Here is a 14,922-nt window from a genome sequence, read left to right on the forward strand (position 1 = left end):
CCGTATGGAGTTGTGCGGAGCTGGTCCCGACATCGCGCGGGGCTCCGAAAAACTGACCGTGATTAAAAATTCTGCACAGCACGGCCTGCCGGCCCGCAGCCGCCTCGACGGATTTAGCTTGAACTTCATTTCACTTCCCGCTTCTGGTTTGGTCGCTCTTGCCGCATGCAGGCGCATGCTGGTGGGACCGGCCCTTTAGGTCGCGCTTGCCGCATGCAGGTCGCATGCTGGTGGGACCGGCCCTTTAGGTCGCGCTTGCCGCATGCAGGCGCATGCTGGTGGGACCGGCCCTTTAGGTCGCGCTTGCCGCATGCAGGTCGCATGCTGGTGGGACCGGCCCTTTAGGTCGCGCTTGCCGCATGCAGGTCGCATGCCCGTGGGACAGGCCCTTAACAACACAAGCTAAAATAGCACATGTTATACAAACTGACAAATGACAATTCTGTAGTCAACTCAAGATGTTTCAATATTGTTACAACTATAATCAGTATCTGTCCAACAATAGGAAACATTTCTCAGGTATATCCTGTTAACAAAAAACAGGACAAGTCCAATCCTGCTACTTACCACCCATTCTAAATTGAGTCTATTCTCAATTGTCAGCAAATCCATGGAAGCCATCCTCGACAGCACTAGCAAGAGACATTTGACCATCGATAACTTATTGATGCCCAGATCAGCTTTTGCCAAGACCATCGGGATAATCAGAGCAGCCTTGTCGAAACATGGACAAACGAGTTGAATACAGGATGTGAAGTGAGTGACTCTCCACTTCAAAGCAGATTGGAACAGGTGGACTCAAGGTGTTCCAGCAAATCCAAAACCAGGACGCTGATAATTCAGACAAATCCTATGAATTAAATAAATTAGGAAGGGCATGGAAATATTAGACAATAGGAAACTTTTCCCCACAGCAAAGGTGTAAAAAGCTAGAGGGAATGGGTTTAAAGTAAGAGGTTAAAGGGGATCTGAGGAAGAATTTTCTTTCACCTCGAGTTTGGAATGCTTGAGGGGATAATTGTGACATAGACACTCACAATGTTTGAAAAGTATCCAAACAAGTTTGTGAGTTGCCAAAGCAAAGAATGCTATGGCCACAGGCTGGTAAATGTGATGAGTGTCAATGATTACAATGCCTGTCATTAAACCACAGAGCCTGTTTCTGTGGAATATGAATCATTCCTTGCACAAGTGAAGATGTTTGTGGCTATTGAAGTTCAACCACCCCGGCTCCAGATGAAGGCTACAGCAGTTCCACAGTGAAGTGCCACACGCTCAACTATCTTCAAATGCTTTTCCAATGAATGTCTTTCGCTCATGAATCAGAAGTGTAAATGTTCACTGATGATTGCACAAAGTTAGTTCCATTCACAATGCCTCAGAAAATGATGCAGCCCATGCCTGAATGCAGCAGCGCCTAGATAACATTCAGACATGTGCTTTTAAGTGGCAAGTAACTTTCCATCACAACAATATAGCGATGATCATCTCCACAAAGAGAATCTAAACCCCTATCCTTGACATTTAATGGCATCACCATCGCAATGTTGGCTACTTTCAAGATCTTGGTAGTTACCAATAAATTAAACTGGACCAATTATACACATACCATAAATGCAAGAGCAGGTCAGAGACAAGGTATTTTATGGCAAGTGATTCATGTTGTGAAACCGTAAAGGGCCTGTCCCACTTAGGCGACGTTTTAGGCGAGTGCTGGTGACTCTGCGCTCGCCAAATGATAGCCACATGGTGGCCACATGTTCGCTGGTGGTCTCTGGTGAGTCTCCTTCATGGTCGCGAGGAGTTCCCGCATTCTGGGAACTCGTCCCGGCCTCAGTATGGTCGCCGCAAATTTTTCAACATGTTGAAAGATGTTCTGCAACCAAAAATTGGTCGCCATGGAGACAATCGATCCTTTTGTAGTCGTTGGTGCAGTTGTAGTGGGGTCGCCATGTAGTTTTAATTAATCAGCTTTGCATTTTCATTGGCTCATTGGGGGAAAGAAAAGGTAAGCACGAGCTTTCATAACCAAGGAGAACCGACCGGTAACGTTAAATGCCCGCCACACTTCACAGCTGTGTATCTCTGGCTTATTAAAACGTTGCCTGGCTTCTTAAAAGTGGCTCCACCCGTTCTCTCGACCCTTCTCCCCCCCTCCCTCTTTTAAAGGACTTACAGTACACTGTGCTAACCGTCTTAACCTTCCTGTTCCTCACGGTGTGTGTCATCACCTTGGCTTTGCACCGTGTGAATTTCAGACAGCGCTCCCCCGCTTTCCCTGGCCCCCGCTTTTGCGATGTGTGTGTGTGTGTGTGTGTGTGTGTGTGTGTGTGTGTGTGTGTGTGTGTGTGTGTGTGTGTGTGTGTATGTGCGCGTGTGTGTGTGTGTGTGTGTGTATGTGCGCGTGTGTGTGTGTGTGTGTGTGTGTGTGTGTGTGTGTGTTCCACTCTGACACTCGACCAGTTCCAGTTCCCCATTTTTCAGCGAGTGCCGCGATCTTGACAGTCGCCTGTAGTCCGCTGACAAACCGCCCAAGTGGGACAGGCCCTTTAGGAATTTCCATTTTCTACAAAGCACAAGTGGAGAGAGTGATGAAATATTCTCTGCTTGGCAGGATGAGTGCAGTGTCAACAGCATTCAAGAACCTCAATACCATCCCGAACAAAGAAACTCACTTGAATGATATTCCACTGACCACTCTAAGCACACAGTAGCTTTAATAGCTTCCATGACAAAATCCACAGCAGATAGCACTTTCCAACCCGCGACCTCAAGGATGAGGGGAGTGAGCACATGGGAACACTACCATCTGCACTCCCCTCCAAATCTCCCACCATAGGGTGGCACAGTGGCGCAGCGGTAGAGTTGCTGCCTTACAGCCCTCACAGCACCGGAGACCCAGGCTCGATCCTGACTACGGGTGCTGTCTGCACGGAGTTTGTACGTTCTTCCCGTGACCTGCACGGGTTTTCTCTGAGATCTTCGGTTTCCTCCCACACTCAGGCGTGTAGGTAAATTGGCTTGGTAAAGTGTAAAAAATGTCCCCAGTGCGTGTAGGATAGTGTTAATATGCTGGGATCGCTGGTCGGCACGGACCCGGTGGGCCGAAGGGCCTGTTTCTGTGATGTGTCTCTAAACTAAACTAAACTAAAATATTGATCTGGCCAAGCATAATAGGCACTTCATTATAACCACCTCTTAATCCTGTGATTCACTCCACACTCCTCACTGTACCTCGGTGATTGCCAATCAACCCCCCTCCCCCACCCGGACACTCCTCCCACCAGGGAAAAAAAAATACTGACTGTTTGCACATAAATAGATTTATTTATTGCTCATATTTATGTTGGTCTTCTAGGGAGATGCTAACTGCATTTCGTTGTCTCTGTACTGTACACTGCATAATGACAATAAATTGAATCTGAATCTGAATCTGATACCATACCCTGAACCAAAGATCCTATAGCGGAGGATCTTTGCCCTGAACAACTGCACTGGTTCATGAGGGAATGCCATTAGCTGAGGGGCTGCAGTGGTTTGCCTCCTATTTCTCAAGCCTATTAAGAATGGACAATGGATTCCAACTTAGCCATTGCTGCCAAATATCTATCTATTAATATATAAAACTCAAATCCATCCGTCCGCCTGCAGTACGGATCCCTTCCTGCCTTTTGATTCGTTGACGGCTGCTCCTTCCTATCAGCTTCCAACACACTTCGAAACAAAGTTGCAAGACAGGAACACTGAACTTTTCACTCCTGCAGCAGGCAGGGGAGGTGCAATTGAGGGAGGCAGGGCAGTGCTGGAAACTTACATTTGGCAACGGCTTCAGTTCCATTGGAGGAGACGGGTGCATGGTGGAATATTGGGTTGGGGGAATCACACCATTGGGGGAGCAGACCCAACGGGTCTGCACTTGGTCTAGTATAAAATAAAACTTCATACAAGTTTTCTTTTCATATTCATAGTCACAAATGACCACAAAATTATTTTTATTGTATTGCTTCTAAGGGAAGATGTAAATGATTTACATCAGTCATTTATTGCTATTTTTTTCAATTTGTATCTAGGTTCTACAGAAATCGATCATTCATATTAGTTAATAATTAAAATTTACTTTTTTGTACTCAAGTTTAAAAAAAACTACAGAAAACACTTTTCAACGGTTTACATTGAAGTCTAAGGTTATAATCAGTTGAACGTTACAAAATGTTGTACAAACGGTGTAAAGTATAACACTGCTCTAAATATTTAAATGCAAAATTTTAGTGCAAAAGAAGGACATCCAAAAAGTATAAAAATATGATCAAATTTCGATTGCAAAGCAGGGAAGGCTGTTAAAGGTGAGTGTCTGCTATTGGTATTCTTCGGAGCTCCACAATCTGTGAATTAGCAATGCTTCGACCATCTTGGCTTCCGTGATACGACTCATTATCGCTGGCACTGAGGCCGGCACCTGCAGGATTAACAAACATTCCATTAGTCTTATTTGCTCTTGCAATAGATAGCACTAAGTTTATGGCCTTGAAATAACTCGAAAGCATCAAAGACCTGAGTGAAATAAAAACAAAGTACTGGAGTAACTCAGCAGATCAGACAGCATCTCCAGGGGATATGGGCACATGACAATTCAGGTCGAAACCCATGTTCTCCAGCCAACAAAGGACTGTTTCCTTGATCATTAGAAACATAGAAACATAGAAATTAGGTGCAGGAGTAGGCCATTCGGCCCTTCGAGCCTGCACCGCCATTCAATATGATCATGGCTGATCATCCAACTCAGTATCCTGTACCTGCCTTCTCTCCATACCCCCTGGTCCCCTTAGCCACAAGGGCCACATCTAACTCCCTCTTAAATATAGCCAATGAACTGGCCTCAACTACCCTCTGTGGCAGAGAGTTCCAGAGATTCACCACTCTCTGTGTGAAAAAAGTTTTTCTCATCGCGGTTTTAAAGGATTTCCCCCTTATCCTTAAGCTGTGACCCCTTGTCCAGGACTTCCCCAATATCGGGAACAATCTTCCTGCATCTAGCCTGTCCAACCCCTTAAGAATTTTGTAAGTTTCTATAAGATCCCCTCTCAATCTCCTAAATTCTAGAGAGTATAAACCAAGTCTATCCAGTCTTTCTTCATAATACAGTCCTGACATCCCAGGAATCAGTCTGGTGAACTTTCTCTGCACTCCCTCTATGACAATAATGTTCTTCCTCAGATTTGGAGACCAAAACTGTATGCAATACTCCAGGTGTGGTCTCACCAAGACCCCGTACAACTGCAGTAGAACCTCCCTGCTCCTATACTCAAATCCTTTTGCTATGAATGCTAACATACCATTAGCTTTCTTCACTGAAGCAGTTTTGCTTCATTTACAACAGTTATTAAAACCATTCCATTTAGAAGCCTTCATTAAATTTCTTGATTATTCTGTTCGAGGGAGAAAACGCTCACTTCTCAGTTCATCAGAGCTTGTGAGCATTGGCAGTATTCCAGTTAAATTCTACCTGCCTTCTCAAAGGCCTTGATATCCTTCCTGAAATTAGATCAGCACAGTTCTGCAGCATAGGCCTAACAAATGTTTTATAAAGATTTAATATAATTTCCCTTCCTTCTCATCTTATTCCAGCATAGACAGAAACCATAAAACAAGATGATTTTAACAGTTTTCTCCAGCTACAATAAGGTCTTGTAAACACTCCTCGATCACTCTATTTCTGCTCTCTTTAATATCATACCAGTTAGTTCATACGAGCTTTCCACATTTTCATTTCTTTTAGCTGACTGTTTGACACCCATGTTCCCATGAATTTTATGAAGCTTCAAAGAACTTAATGAAGTTCGCCAAATGTGATTTGACTTCAGCTAACCTGTGTTGACTTTCATTTATTAACCCTTAAATTTCAAAATGTTAATTAATCTTGGGTCTTGATTGTCCAAGTTTTACCAGTATGATCGTTAGGCCTGACTGGCCTCTATTTAAAGTCATTCAGCATGGATAAAGGGCCTTTGCCCCAACTTGCCCACACCGACCAACATGCCCCATGTACTCTAGTCCCTCTTGCCTGCGTTTGGCCCATATCCTTCTAACCTATCCGATCTGTGTACCTATCCAAATGTGATAGAGATAGTCCCTGCCTCAACTACACCCTCTGGCAGCTTGTTCCACATACCTGCCACCTTTTGTGTAAAACAAATTGCCCCTCAGGTTCCTATTAAATATTTACCCCTTCACCTTAAACCTATGCTATCTGGTGTTTAAGAGGGAACTGCAGATGCTGGAGAATCGAAGGTTACACAAAAAAGCTGGAGAAACTCAGCGGGTGCAGCAGCATCTATGGAGCGAAGGCCGTCTGAAGAAGGGTTTCGGCCCGAAACGTTGCCTATTTCCTTCGCTCCATAGATGCTGCTGCACCCGCTGAGTTTCTCCAGCTTTTTTGTGTAACCTATGCTATCTGGTTCTTGAATCCCCTCCTAGAAACTATACTCCAAATGTGGCCTCACCAGCGCCTAATATAGCTGTAGCATAACATCCCAAATTCTATAATCACAACCTTAACGAGCGAACGCCAAAGTGCCAATACCCTTCTTGACCACCTTATCTACATGTGGCGCCATTTGCATGGAAAAAAATGTACCGGCACTCCTAGATCCCAGTGCTCTACAATACTTTCCAGGGCCCGACCATTCACTCTGAAGGTCATGCCCTGGTTTGACTTCCCAAAATGCGACACCTCACACTTATCTGTATTAAACTCCATCAACCACTTCTCAGCCCACCTGTCCAACTGATCAAGGTCCTGCTGCAATGTTTGGTAACCACCTTCGTTATAGAAACATAGAAACATAGAAATTAGGTGCAGGAGTAGGCCATTCGGCCCTTCGAGCCTGCACCGCCATTCAATATGATCATGGCTGATCATCCAACTCAGTATCCCGTACCTGCCTTCTCTCCATACCCTCTGATCCCCTTGGCCACAAGGGCCACATCTAACTCCCTCTTAAATATAGCCAATGAACTGGCCTCAACTACCCTCTGTGGCAGAGAGTTCCAGAGATTCACCACTCTCTGTGTGAAAAATGTTCTCCTCATCTCGGTTCTAAAGGATTTCCCACTTCTCCTTAAGCTGTGACCCCTTGTCCTGGACTTCCCCAACATCGGGAACAATCTTCCTGCCAACCCTGTCCAACCCCCTAAGAATTTTGTAAGTTTCTATAAGATCCCCTCTTAATCTCCTAAATTCTAGAGAGTATAAACCAAGTCTATCCAGTCTTTCTTCATAAGACAGTCCTGACATCCCAGGAATCAGTCTGGTGAACCTTCTCTGCACTCCCTCTATGGCAATAATGTCCTTCCTCAGATTTGGAGACCAAAACTGCACGCAATACTCCAGGTGTGGTCTCACCAAGACCCTGTACAACTGCAGTAGAACCTCCCTGCTCCTATACTCAAATCCTCTTGCTATGAAAGCCAACATACCATTTGCTTTCTTTACTGCCTGCTGCACCTGATCTATTCTTTATGTATAAATTATCTATGATGCCGCCAACTTTCCTGTATTTGCTGCCTCTTCCTATATTTGTAACCATTTTTTTTCCTCATCCTGAATCCAACCACAATTGTATTTCATACTCTTCCCAATGGTTTTGGAATTTGGAACATTTTCTCTAAATCACTCTGCTGTTCCATCTCACCTCACCTGCAGAAACATACTTCAATTTGACAATGTGTTTAGCATCTCTTTCTCAATGCACTGGCCATGTTTATACATAAAGAATAGATCTTGTTTGACTCACCAGGCTCACACTACCATGACCTGGCATGTGGCAAGGTCACTGGGAGTGAAGGTAAAAGGAAAGCAAGTTTATACTAGAGTTTATATTTGTGATCACAACAACTGTGTGTTCCTCACCCATGACATGGCAAAGTCCCACATTACATACACCATTGATTCTTGACTTAAGGTTATAAGGTCATAAGGAATAGGAGTAGAATTAGGCCATTCAGCCCATCAAATCTACTCTGCCATTCAATCATCTCTCCCTCCTAGCCCCATTCTCCTGCCTTCTCATAACCTCTGACACCCGTACTAATCACGAATCTATCTATCCCTGCCTTAAAAATATCCACTGATTTGGCTTCCACAGCCTTCTGTGGCAATGAATTCCACAGATTCACCACCCTGATAAGGAAGGAAGAAAGGAAGGAAGCTGTTAGATATTTTTTTGCAAATTTAAGTAAATAAATACTTCAGCACAACAACAGAATTATTAAAATGTTTCAGAATGATTGCACGTCAACATGAGACATTGAAATATTCTACTTTGGGGCACATAAGCTGATCTTGCAAGCAGTGAGATAAAAATATAATGTAATATTGCCTTCTGCAGAATACATATTTACCCATTTATTTTCTCCATAGAGATTTGACTTTGAACAATGTTCCATCCAACATGCATCTTTTAATACATAGATTCAGTTAGATTCAAAATCAGTTTACCAGCACAATTTAATGTTTGCTGCCCTATCTTAGCTGAAGGACTGTGTTGCTTAATTTGGGACACATTGTACGAATTCTGATGCTTATCATGTTACCATTGTTATCTAAATCGGCTTGCTGATTGCAGCAGTAAACAGGATCTATCGGAGCATTTGAGAACATTATAAATCTTATCAATGCTTTAAACTACAAGTCTCACAGATATGGAAAATAACTTTCTGTTGTACCAACAATGCTCCTGTGATTACAGGCCTCTACTAAAAACTTTACCTAGTATTTACACAGTATCTCTAACTTCAAGTAATCCCGGCATTCCCTCTCTCTCTCTCTATCCCTCCCCCACCCAAGTTACACCAGCTTCTCCTTTTCACCTAACAAATAGCTTGTTTCATTTTTTCAGTTTTTTTGCATATCTTTCATTTGTTGTTCTGTATCTCTCTACATCATTGTCTATACCTCTCATTTCTCTTTTCCCTAACTAGTGGTCTCGACCTGAAACGTCACCCATTCCTTCTCTCCAGAGATGCTGCCTGTCCCGCTGAGTTACTCCTGGTTTTTGTGTTTATCTTTGGTTTAAACCAGCATCTGCAGTTCCTTACTACACATTTATACAGGGGCCTGCTTGGTATGAAATTTCCTCTCAACACGGTGATACTGAGTGGGCAGGGTGAGGTGATTTTCTATGATAAATACCCAACTGATGTCAACATCAAAGCAAACATAGATGATGTCTGAAGAAGGGTTTTGGCCCGAAACGTTGCCTATTTCCTTTGCTCCATAGATGCTGCTGCACCCGCTGAGTTTCTCCAGCTTTTTTGTGTACCTTCAATTTTCCAGCATCTGCAGTTCCTTCTTAAACAAACATAGATGATGCCTTCTTGAGTCCTGGATGGTCTATTTTATAGACAACAAGATTAACTGTTTCTTTTAGAATAGGCTAGTGGGGTTTGGACACGCTAGAGGCAGGAAACATGTTCCCAATGTTGGGGGAGTCCAGAACCAGGGGCCACAGTTGACGAATAAGGAGTAAGCCATTTAGAACGGAGATGAGGAAACACGGTTTCTCACAGAGAGTGGAGAGTGTGATCATATTGAGCCATGATCATATTGAATGGCGGTGCAGGCTCGAAGGGCCGAATGGCCTACTCCTGCACCTAATTTCTATGTTTCTATGTGTGGAATTGTCTGCCTCAGAGGGTGGTGGAGGCAGGTTGTCTGGATGCTTTCAAGAGAGAGCTAAATAGGGCTCTTAAAAATAGCGGAGTCAGGGGATGTGGGGAGAAGGCAGGAACGGGGTACTGATTGGGGATGATTAGCCATGATCACATTGAATGGCGGTGCTGGCTCGAAGGACCAAATGGCCTACTCCTGCACCTATTGGCTATTGTCTATTGTGTTGTTTGGCCTGCCTGAAACCACTAACTTCAGCCCATGAGGCCCCTATTAGCTGAGAAACCAATCCCTTTTGCCCCAAATGCCCGTAAGCCCAGGAGGAGCATTTTGGCCCAAAAGGCCTGTGCCAGGCCAGGAGAAGACCAGAAAAAGTTCCTTTCACTGAGATTTCACAGATTTTTTTTTTAAGAGCCCCTTCGGCCCATCAGGCCTGTACTAGCCCAGGATAATAAAGTATCATTCATTCAGGTTGTAGGTTACTCATATCCCAGCTGTGTTGCTCTTTCTATTTAGGATGGGAAATTGTCTAGTTGTTTAAAACGGAGATGAGGAAACACTATTCCTACCACCATTCCTAGACTGATTGCCTGCTGCATAAATCGTTGACAAGCTAGGAGTGAACATTTTTGCATAATTCATAAGTTAATTTGGTCTTAAAGCTCTGAAAGAAAATGTATGAATTAAACTTCCAAGCTTCTAAGAACTTGAAGGAATGGCTGATATTATTCAGGGTTTCAACTGGAAATCCAATTGTTACTTTTTTTTAATTTTTGATACTGAATGCAAAGGTGTGCTGCCCATGCTACCAAGAAACTAACTGGTATTCCTTGCTTTTTTGTGGTGATAACAGAGTTCCTCCTGCAGTGCCCCTTTGTATAGGTATCTGTGCATAAACTATGGTCACGCTAGCAGATCATGTTGTCACCACTCACCAGTTTTTAAGGCAAATATCAAATCATCAAACTCTTGTGACTCTTCATCCCCCACCAAGTTTCCAGTACCATAATCTCCTTTAGTGCCATAAGTGTTGCCATTCAGTGGACTTTGCTTGAAGATGCTGCTTGCTTGACTGCTGGTTCTTAAAGAGGCTTGTTCCCAGTCAGCTGGTATCTAAAATCAGAATTCCAGACATGCAAAAACATTTTTTTAAAATGTGTCATTTTTCTCCCTCCACGTCTAGAGCTTCATGTGCATATCTTAATTCTTCAAAGATAATGTTAGTTACCTGCTGCCAGGGTCTCTTATTATGCGGATAAACGGTCATCAGTACATTTGAATTTAATTTCTTGTCACGTGTACCAAGGTGGGGCTGCGGGCACGGTGGCTCAGTTGCTGCCTTAAGGGCTTGTCCCACGAGCATGCGACTCCATGCAGCAAGCGCAACCTATATGACCAGTCCCACCAGCATGCACCTGCATGCGGCAAGCGCGACCAAATCAGTAGCGGGCGCCGCGTGGAGGTCGAGTGAGTGACATGAAGTGCGAGCGAAGTCCGCGGGAAGTTCGCACGTGACGTACGGCGTCGAGGCCGTTGCCGTGCAGAATTTTTAAACACGGTCAGTTTTTCGGAGACCTGCACGATGTCGGGACCAGCTCCGCACAACTCCATACGGCTCCGGCGATCGAAGTGGGACCGGCCCCCCGCGAGGCCGTACGGCTCAAGCGACCACGTTAGGTCGCGCTTGCCGCATGTAGGCGTACGCTGGTGGGACCGGCCCTTTAGGTCGCGCTTGCCGCATGGAGTCGCATGCCCGTGGGACAGGCCCTTTACTGCAATTTCAGTGCCAGAGACCCGGTTCGATCCCGTCTATGGGAGCTCTCTGTACGGAGTTTGGACGTTCTCCCCGTGACCGCATACGTTTTTCTCCAAAGATGTACAGGTTAATTGGCTTTGTATAAATGTAAATTGTCCCTGGTGTGTGTAGGATTGTTAAAATGCAGGGATCACTGGTCGGTGTGGACTCGATGGGCCGAAGGGCCTGGTTTTGTGCTGTGTCTCTAAAGTAAACTAGACCACAGTGAAAGGTTTTTGTTGTGCGCTAACCAGTCAGCGGAAAGACAATACATCATTACAATCTCTAAACTAAACTAAAATAAACTAGTGGAACCATCCACATACATGTAAAGGGAGTAAAAAAGTATATCAAAATAGTGCTCCCTTAACTATCTGTTTCCTTTTCCATTTTTATTTTGTGCCTTCCATTGCATACACCAGCATCCTCATCAATTGCAGCTGTACATAGAAACATAGAAAATAGGTGCAGGAGTAGGCCATTCGGCCCTTCGAGCCTGCACCGCCATTCAATATGATCATGGCTGATCATCCAACTCAGTATCCCATCCCTGCCTTCTCTCCATACCCCCTGATCCCTTTAGCCACAAGGGCCACATCTAACTCCCTCTTAAATATAGCCAATCAACTGGCCTCAACTAACTTCTGTGGCAGAGAATTCCAGAGATTCACCACTCTCTGTGTGAAAAATGTTTTTCTAATCTCAGTCCCAAAAGATTTCCCCTTTATCCTTAAACTGTGACCCCTTGTTCTGGACTTCCCCAACATCGGGAACAATCTTCCTGCATCTATATCCTGAACAATATTCATGTTTTAACAATTCAATCCATTTTTCATTATTTAAATCTCAATAGGTTCATTTAACCTAGAAATGACAAATTAAATTGAATACTTTTTAAACGTCATTGGTTTTAAGTGAAATACTCAAATATTTCTCTGTCATTTAGCAAAGACCAGATTCCGTTTTTTTCCCCCAATATCCAAGCAATTTGAGTGCTTGCGTGAATTGACTGACTATCTGAATGCCTGCAGAAGGTGGTAAAAAACATTCACACCCACTTTACGGAAACATGTTCACTGAAGGCTGCTAATCTTTCACCTGCACTCTGTTCTAAAAGAGGGAAACAACTGTGTTGAAAGTATCGAAACACATTGCACAATGTTATAAGTAAACAAAATACTTGCAAATTAAATGGAAATTAAATCCAAGCATAATTTAATATCATACATAATTATTGTTGTTTCTACAATCAGCTTTCAACAGTGTCTCTTACTCTTTACCAACAGCATGAATCACTTTTCCAATTAAATCCTAGCTAGATCTTAGTTAGTTCAACGAGGGAAAGCAAAATCCTATATCTCTTGTTTCCCTTTCATGTCAACAAAATAGAGAGAGTACAGAGGAGATTTACTAGAATGTTGCCTGGGTTTCAACAACTAAGTTACAGAGATAGGTTGAATAAGTTAGGTCTTTATTCTCTGGAGCGCAGAAGGTTAAGGGGGGACCTGATAGAGGTCTTTAAAATGATGAGAGGGATAGACAGAGTTGATGTGGACAAGCTTTTCCCTTTGAGAATAGGGAAGATTCAAACAAGAGGACATGACTTCAGAATTAAGGGACAGAAGTTTAGGGGTAATATGAGGGGGAACTTCTTTACGCAGAGAGTGGTGGCGGTGTGGAATGAGCTCCCAGTGGAAGTGGTGGAGGCAGGTTCATTGGTATCATTTAAAAATAAATTGGATAGGCATATGGATGAGAAGGGAATGGAGGGTTATGGTATGAGTGCAGGCAGGTGGGACTAAGGGGGAAAAAAAAAATTGTTCGGCATGGACTTGTAGGGCCGAGATGGCCTATTTCCGTGCTGTAATTGTTATATGGTTTATGGTTATATATGGTTATATGGTTTCCCCTGAATAGTCTGAAGAAGGGTCTCAACCAGAAACATCACCCATTCCTTCTCTCCATAGATGCCGCCAGAACCAGGGGCCACAGTTTAAGAATAAGGGGTAAGCCATTTAAAACGGAGATGAGGAAATACTTTTTCACACAGAGAGCTGTGAGTCTGTGGAATTCTCTGCTTCAGAGGACAGTGAAGGCAGGTTCTCTGGATACTTTCAAGAGAGAGAACTTGAAGATAGTGGAGTCAATGGATATGGGGAGAAGGCAGGAACGGGGTACTGATTGGGGATGATCAGCCATGATCCCATTGAATGGCGATGCTGGCTCGAAGGGCCGAATGGCCTACTCCTACACCTATTGTCTATTGTCTATTTCCTGTCCCGCTGAGTTATTCCGGCATTTTGTGTCTATGTAAAGCAAAACACTTTGGATAGAACCATGCAAGGCATGCTGCTGCCTCAAACATTATCGCAATATTACCACAAGTAGCATCACCAACTTCACTTCTACAATGCACACTAAAAAAGCAATGCTGGAGGAACTCAGTTGGTCAGGTAGCGTATGTGGTGTGAGTCAAGGTAAGAAGAGGAAAAGTGAAACGAAATGCCAGAGAGTTATAGTGTTTCATCCATATCCCTTTCTCCGCCATTACATTTCAGTTCTTTCCTGATCTCACAGACCTATGCCTCTTTTTCATGTATTTGTCACTACCTCCACCCCTCTGCCAACCCCCCCCACGCATCTCTCCTGCATCAAACTGTCATTTGCCAAGCTCTGTCTGTTTGCAATTTCTCATTTCTAGTGTTCTCCTCCTTACACCATCAGTCGGAGGAAGAGTCCTGATACAAAATGTTATCAGTCAATTCCCTCCACAGGTGCTGCCTAACCCAGTGAGTTTCTCCAGCAATTTGTTTTCTGCTCAAGATTTCAGCATCTGCAGGCCCTGGTGTCCCTACAATTACTTCTTCTGCAGTTGTATAGGGCTCTGGTGAGACCACACCTGGAGTATTGTGTACAGTTTTGGTCTCCTACTTTGAGGAAGGACATCCTTGTGATTGAGGCAGTGCAGCGAAGGTTCATGAGATTGATCCCTGGGATGGCGGGACTGTCATATGAGAAAAGATTGAAAAGACTAGGCTTGTATTCACTGGAGTTTAGAAGGATGAGGGGGTGATCTTATAGAAACATATAACATTATAAAAGGACTGGACAAAGCTAGATGCAGGAAAAATGTTCCCATTGTTCAGAACCAGCGAGTTCAGAACCAGGGGCCACAGTCTTAGAATAAAGGGGAAGCCATTTAAGACTGTGGTGAGAAAAAAACGTTTTCACCCAGAGAGTTGTGAAGTTATGAAATTCCCTGCCACAGAGGGCAGTGGAGGCCAAGTCACTGGATGGATTTAAGAGAGAGTTAGATAGAGCTCTAGGGGCTAGTGGAGTGAAGGGATATGCGGAGAAGGCAGGCACGGGTTATTGATATGGGACGATCAGCCATGATCACAATAAATGGCGGTGCTGGCTCGAAGGGCCGAATGGCCGCCTCTTGCACCTATTTTCTATG

General features: G+C 44.0%; 1 protein-coding gene across 1 annotated transcript in view; it reads right to left on the reverse strand.

The window, feature by feature from the left end:
• Window positions 1–3,372: 3,372 nt before the first annotated feature.
• Window positions 3,373–14,922, reverse strand: part of LOC129695907 (adhesion G-protein coupled receptor V1-like) — a 491,758-nt gene continuing 480,208 nt past the window's right edge. The window contains exons 89-90 of the mRNA XM_055633356.1: window positions 10,603–10,780; window positions 3,373–4,456 (exon numbers count right to left, since the gene is read on the reverse strand). Coding sequence (XP_055489331.1) covers window positions 4,338–4,456; window positions 10,603–10,780 — 297 coding nt within the window. The 3' untranslated portion in view covers window positions 3,373–4,337. The remainder of the gene's footprint in view (window positions 4,457–10,602; window positions 10,781–14,922) is intronic.

The sequence above is a fragment of the Leucoraja erinacea genome, chromosome 3, assembly GCF_028641065.1.
Source record: "Leucoraja erinacea ecotype New England chromosome 3, Leri_hhj_1, whole genome shotgun sequence".
Taxonomy (NCBI): domain Eukaryota; kingdom Metazoa; phylum Chordata; class Chondrichthyes; order Rajiformes; family Rajidae; genus Leucoraja; species Leucoraja erinaceus.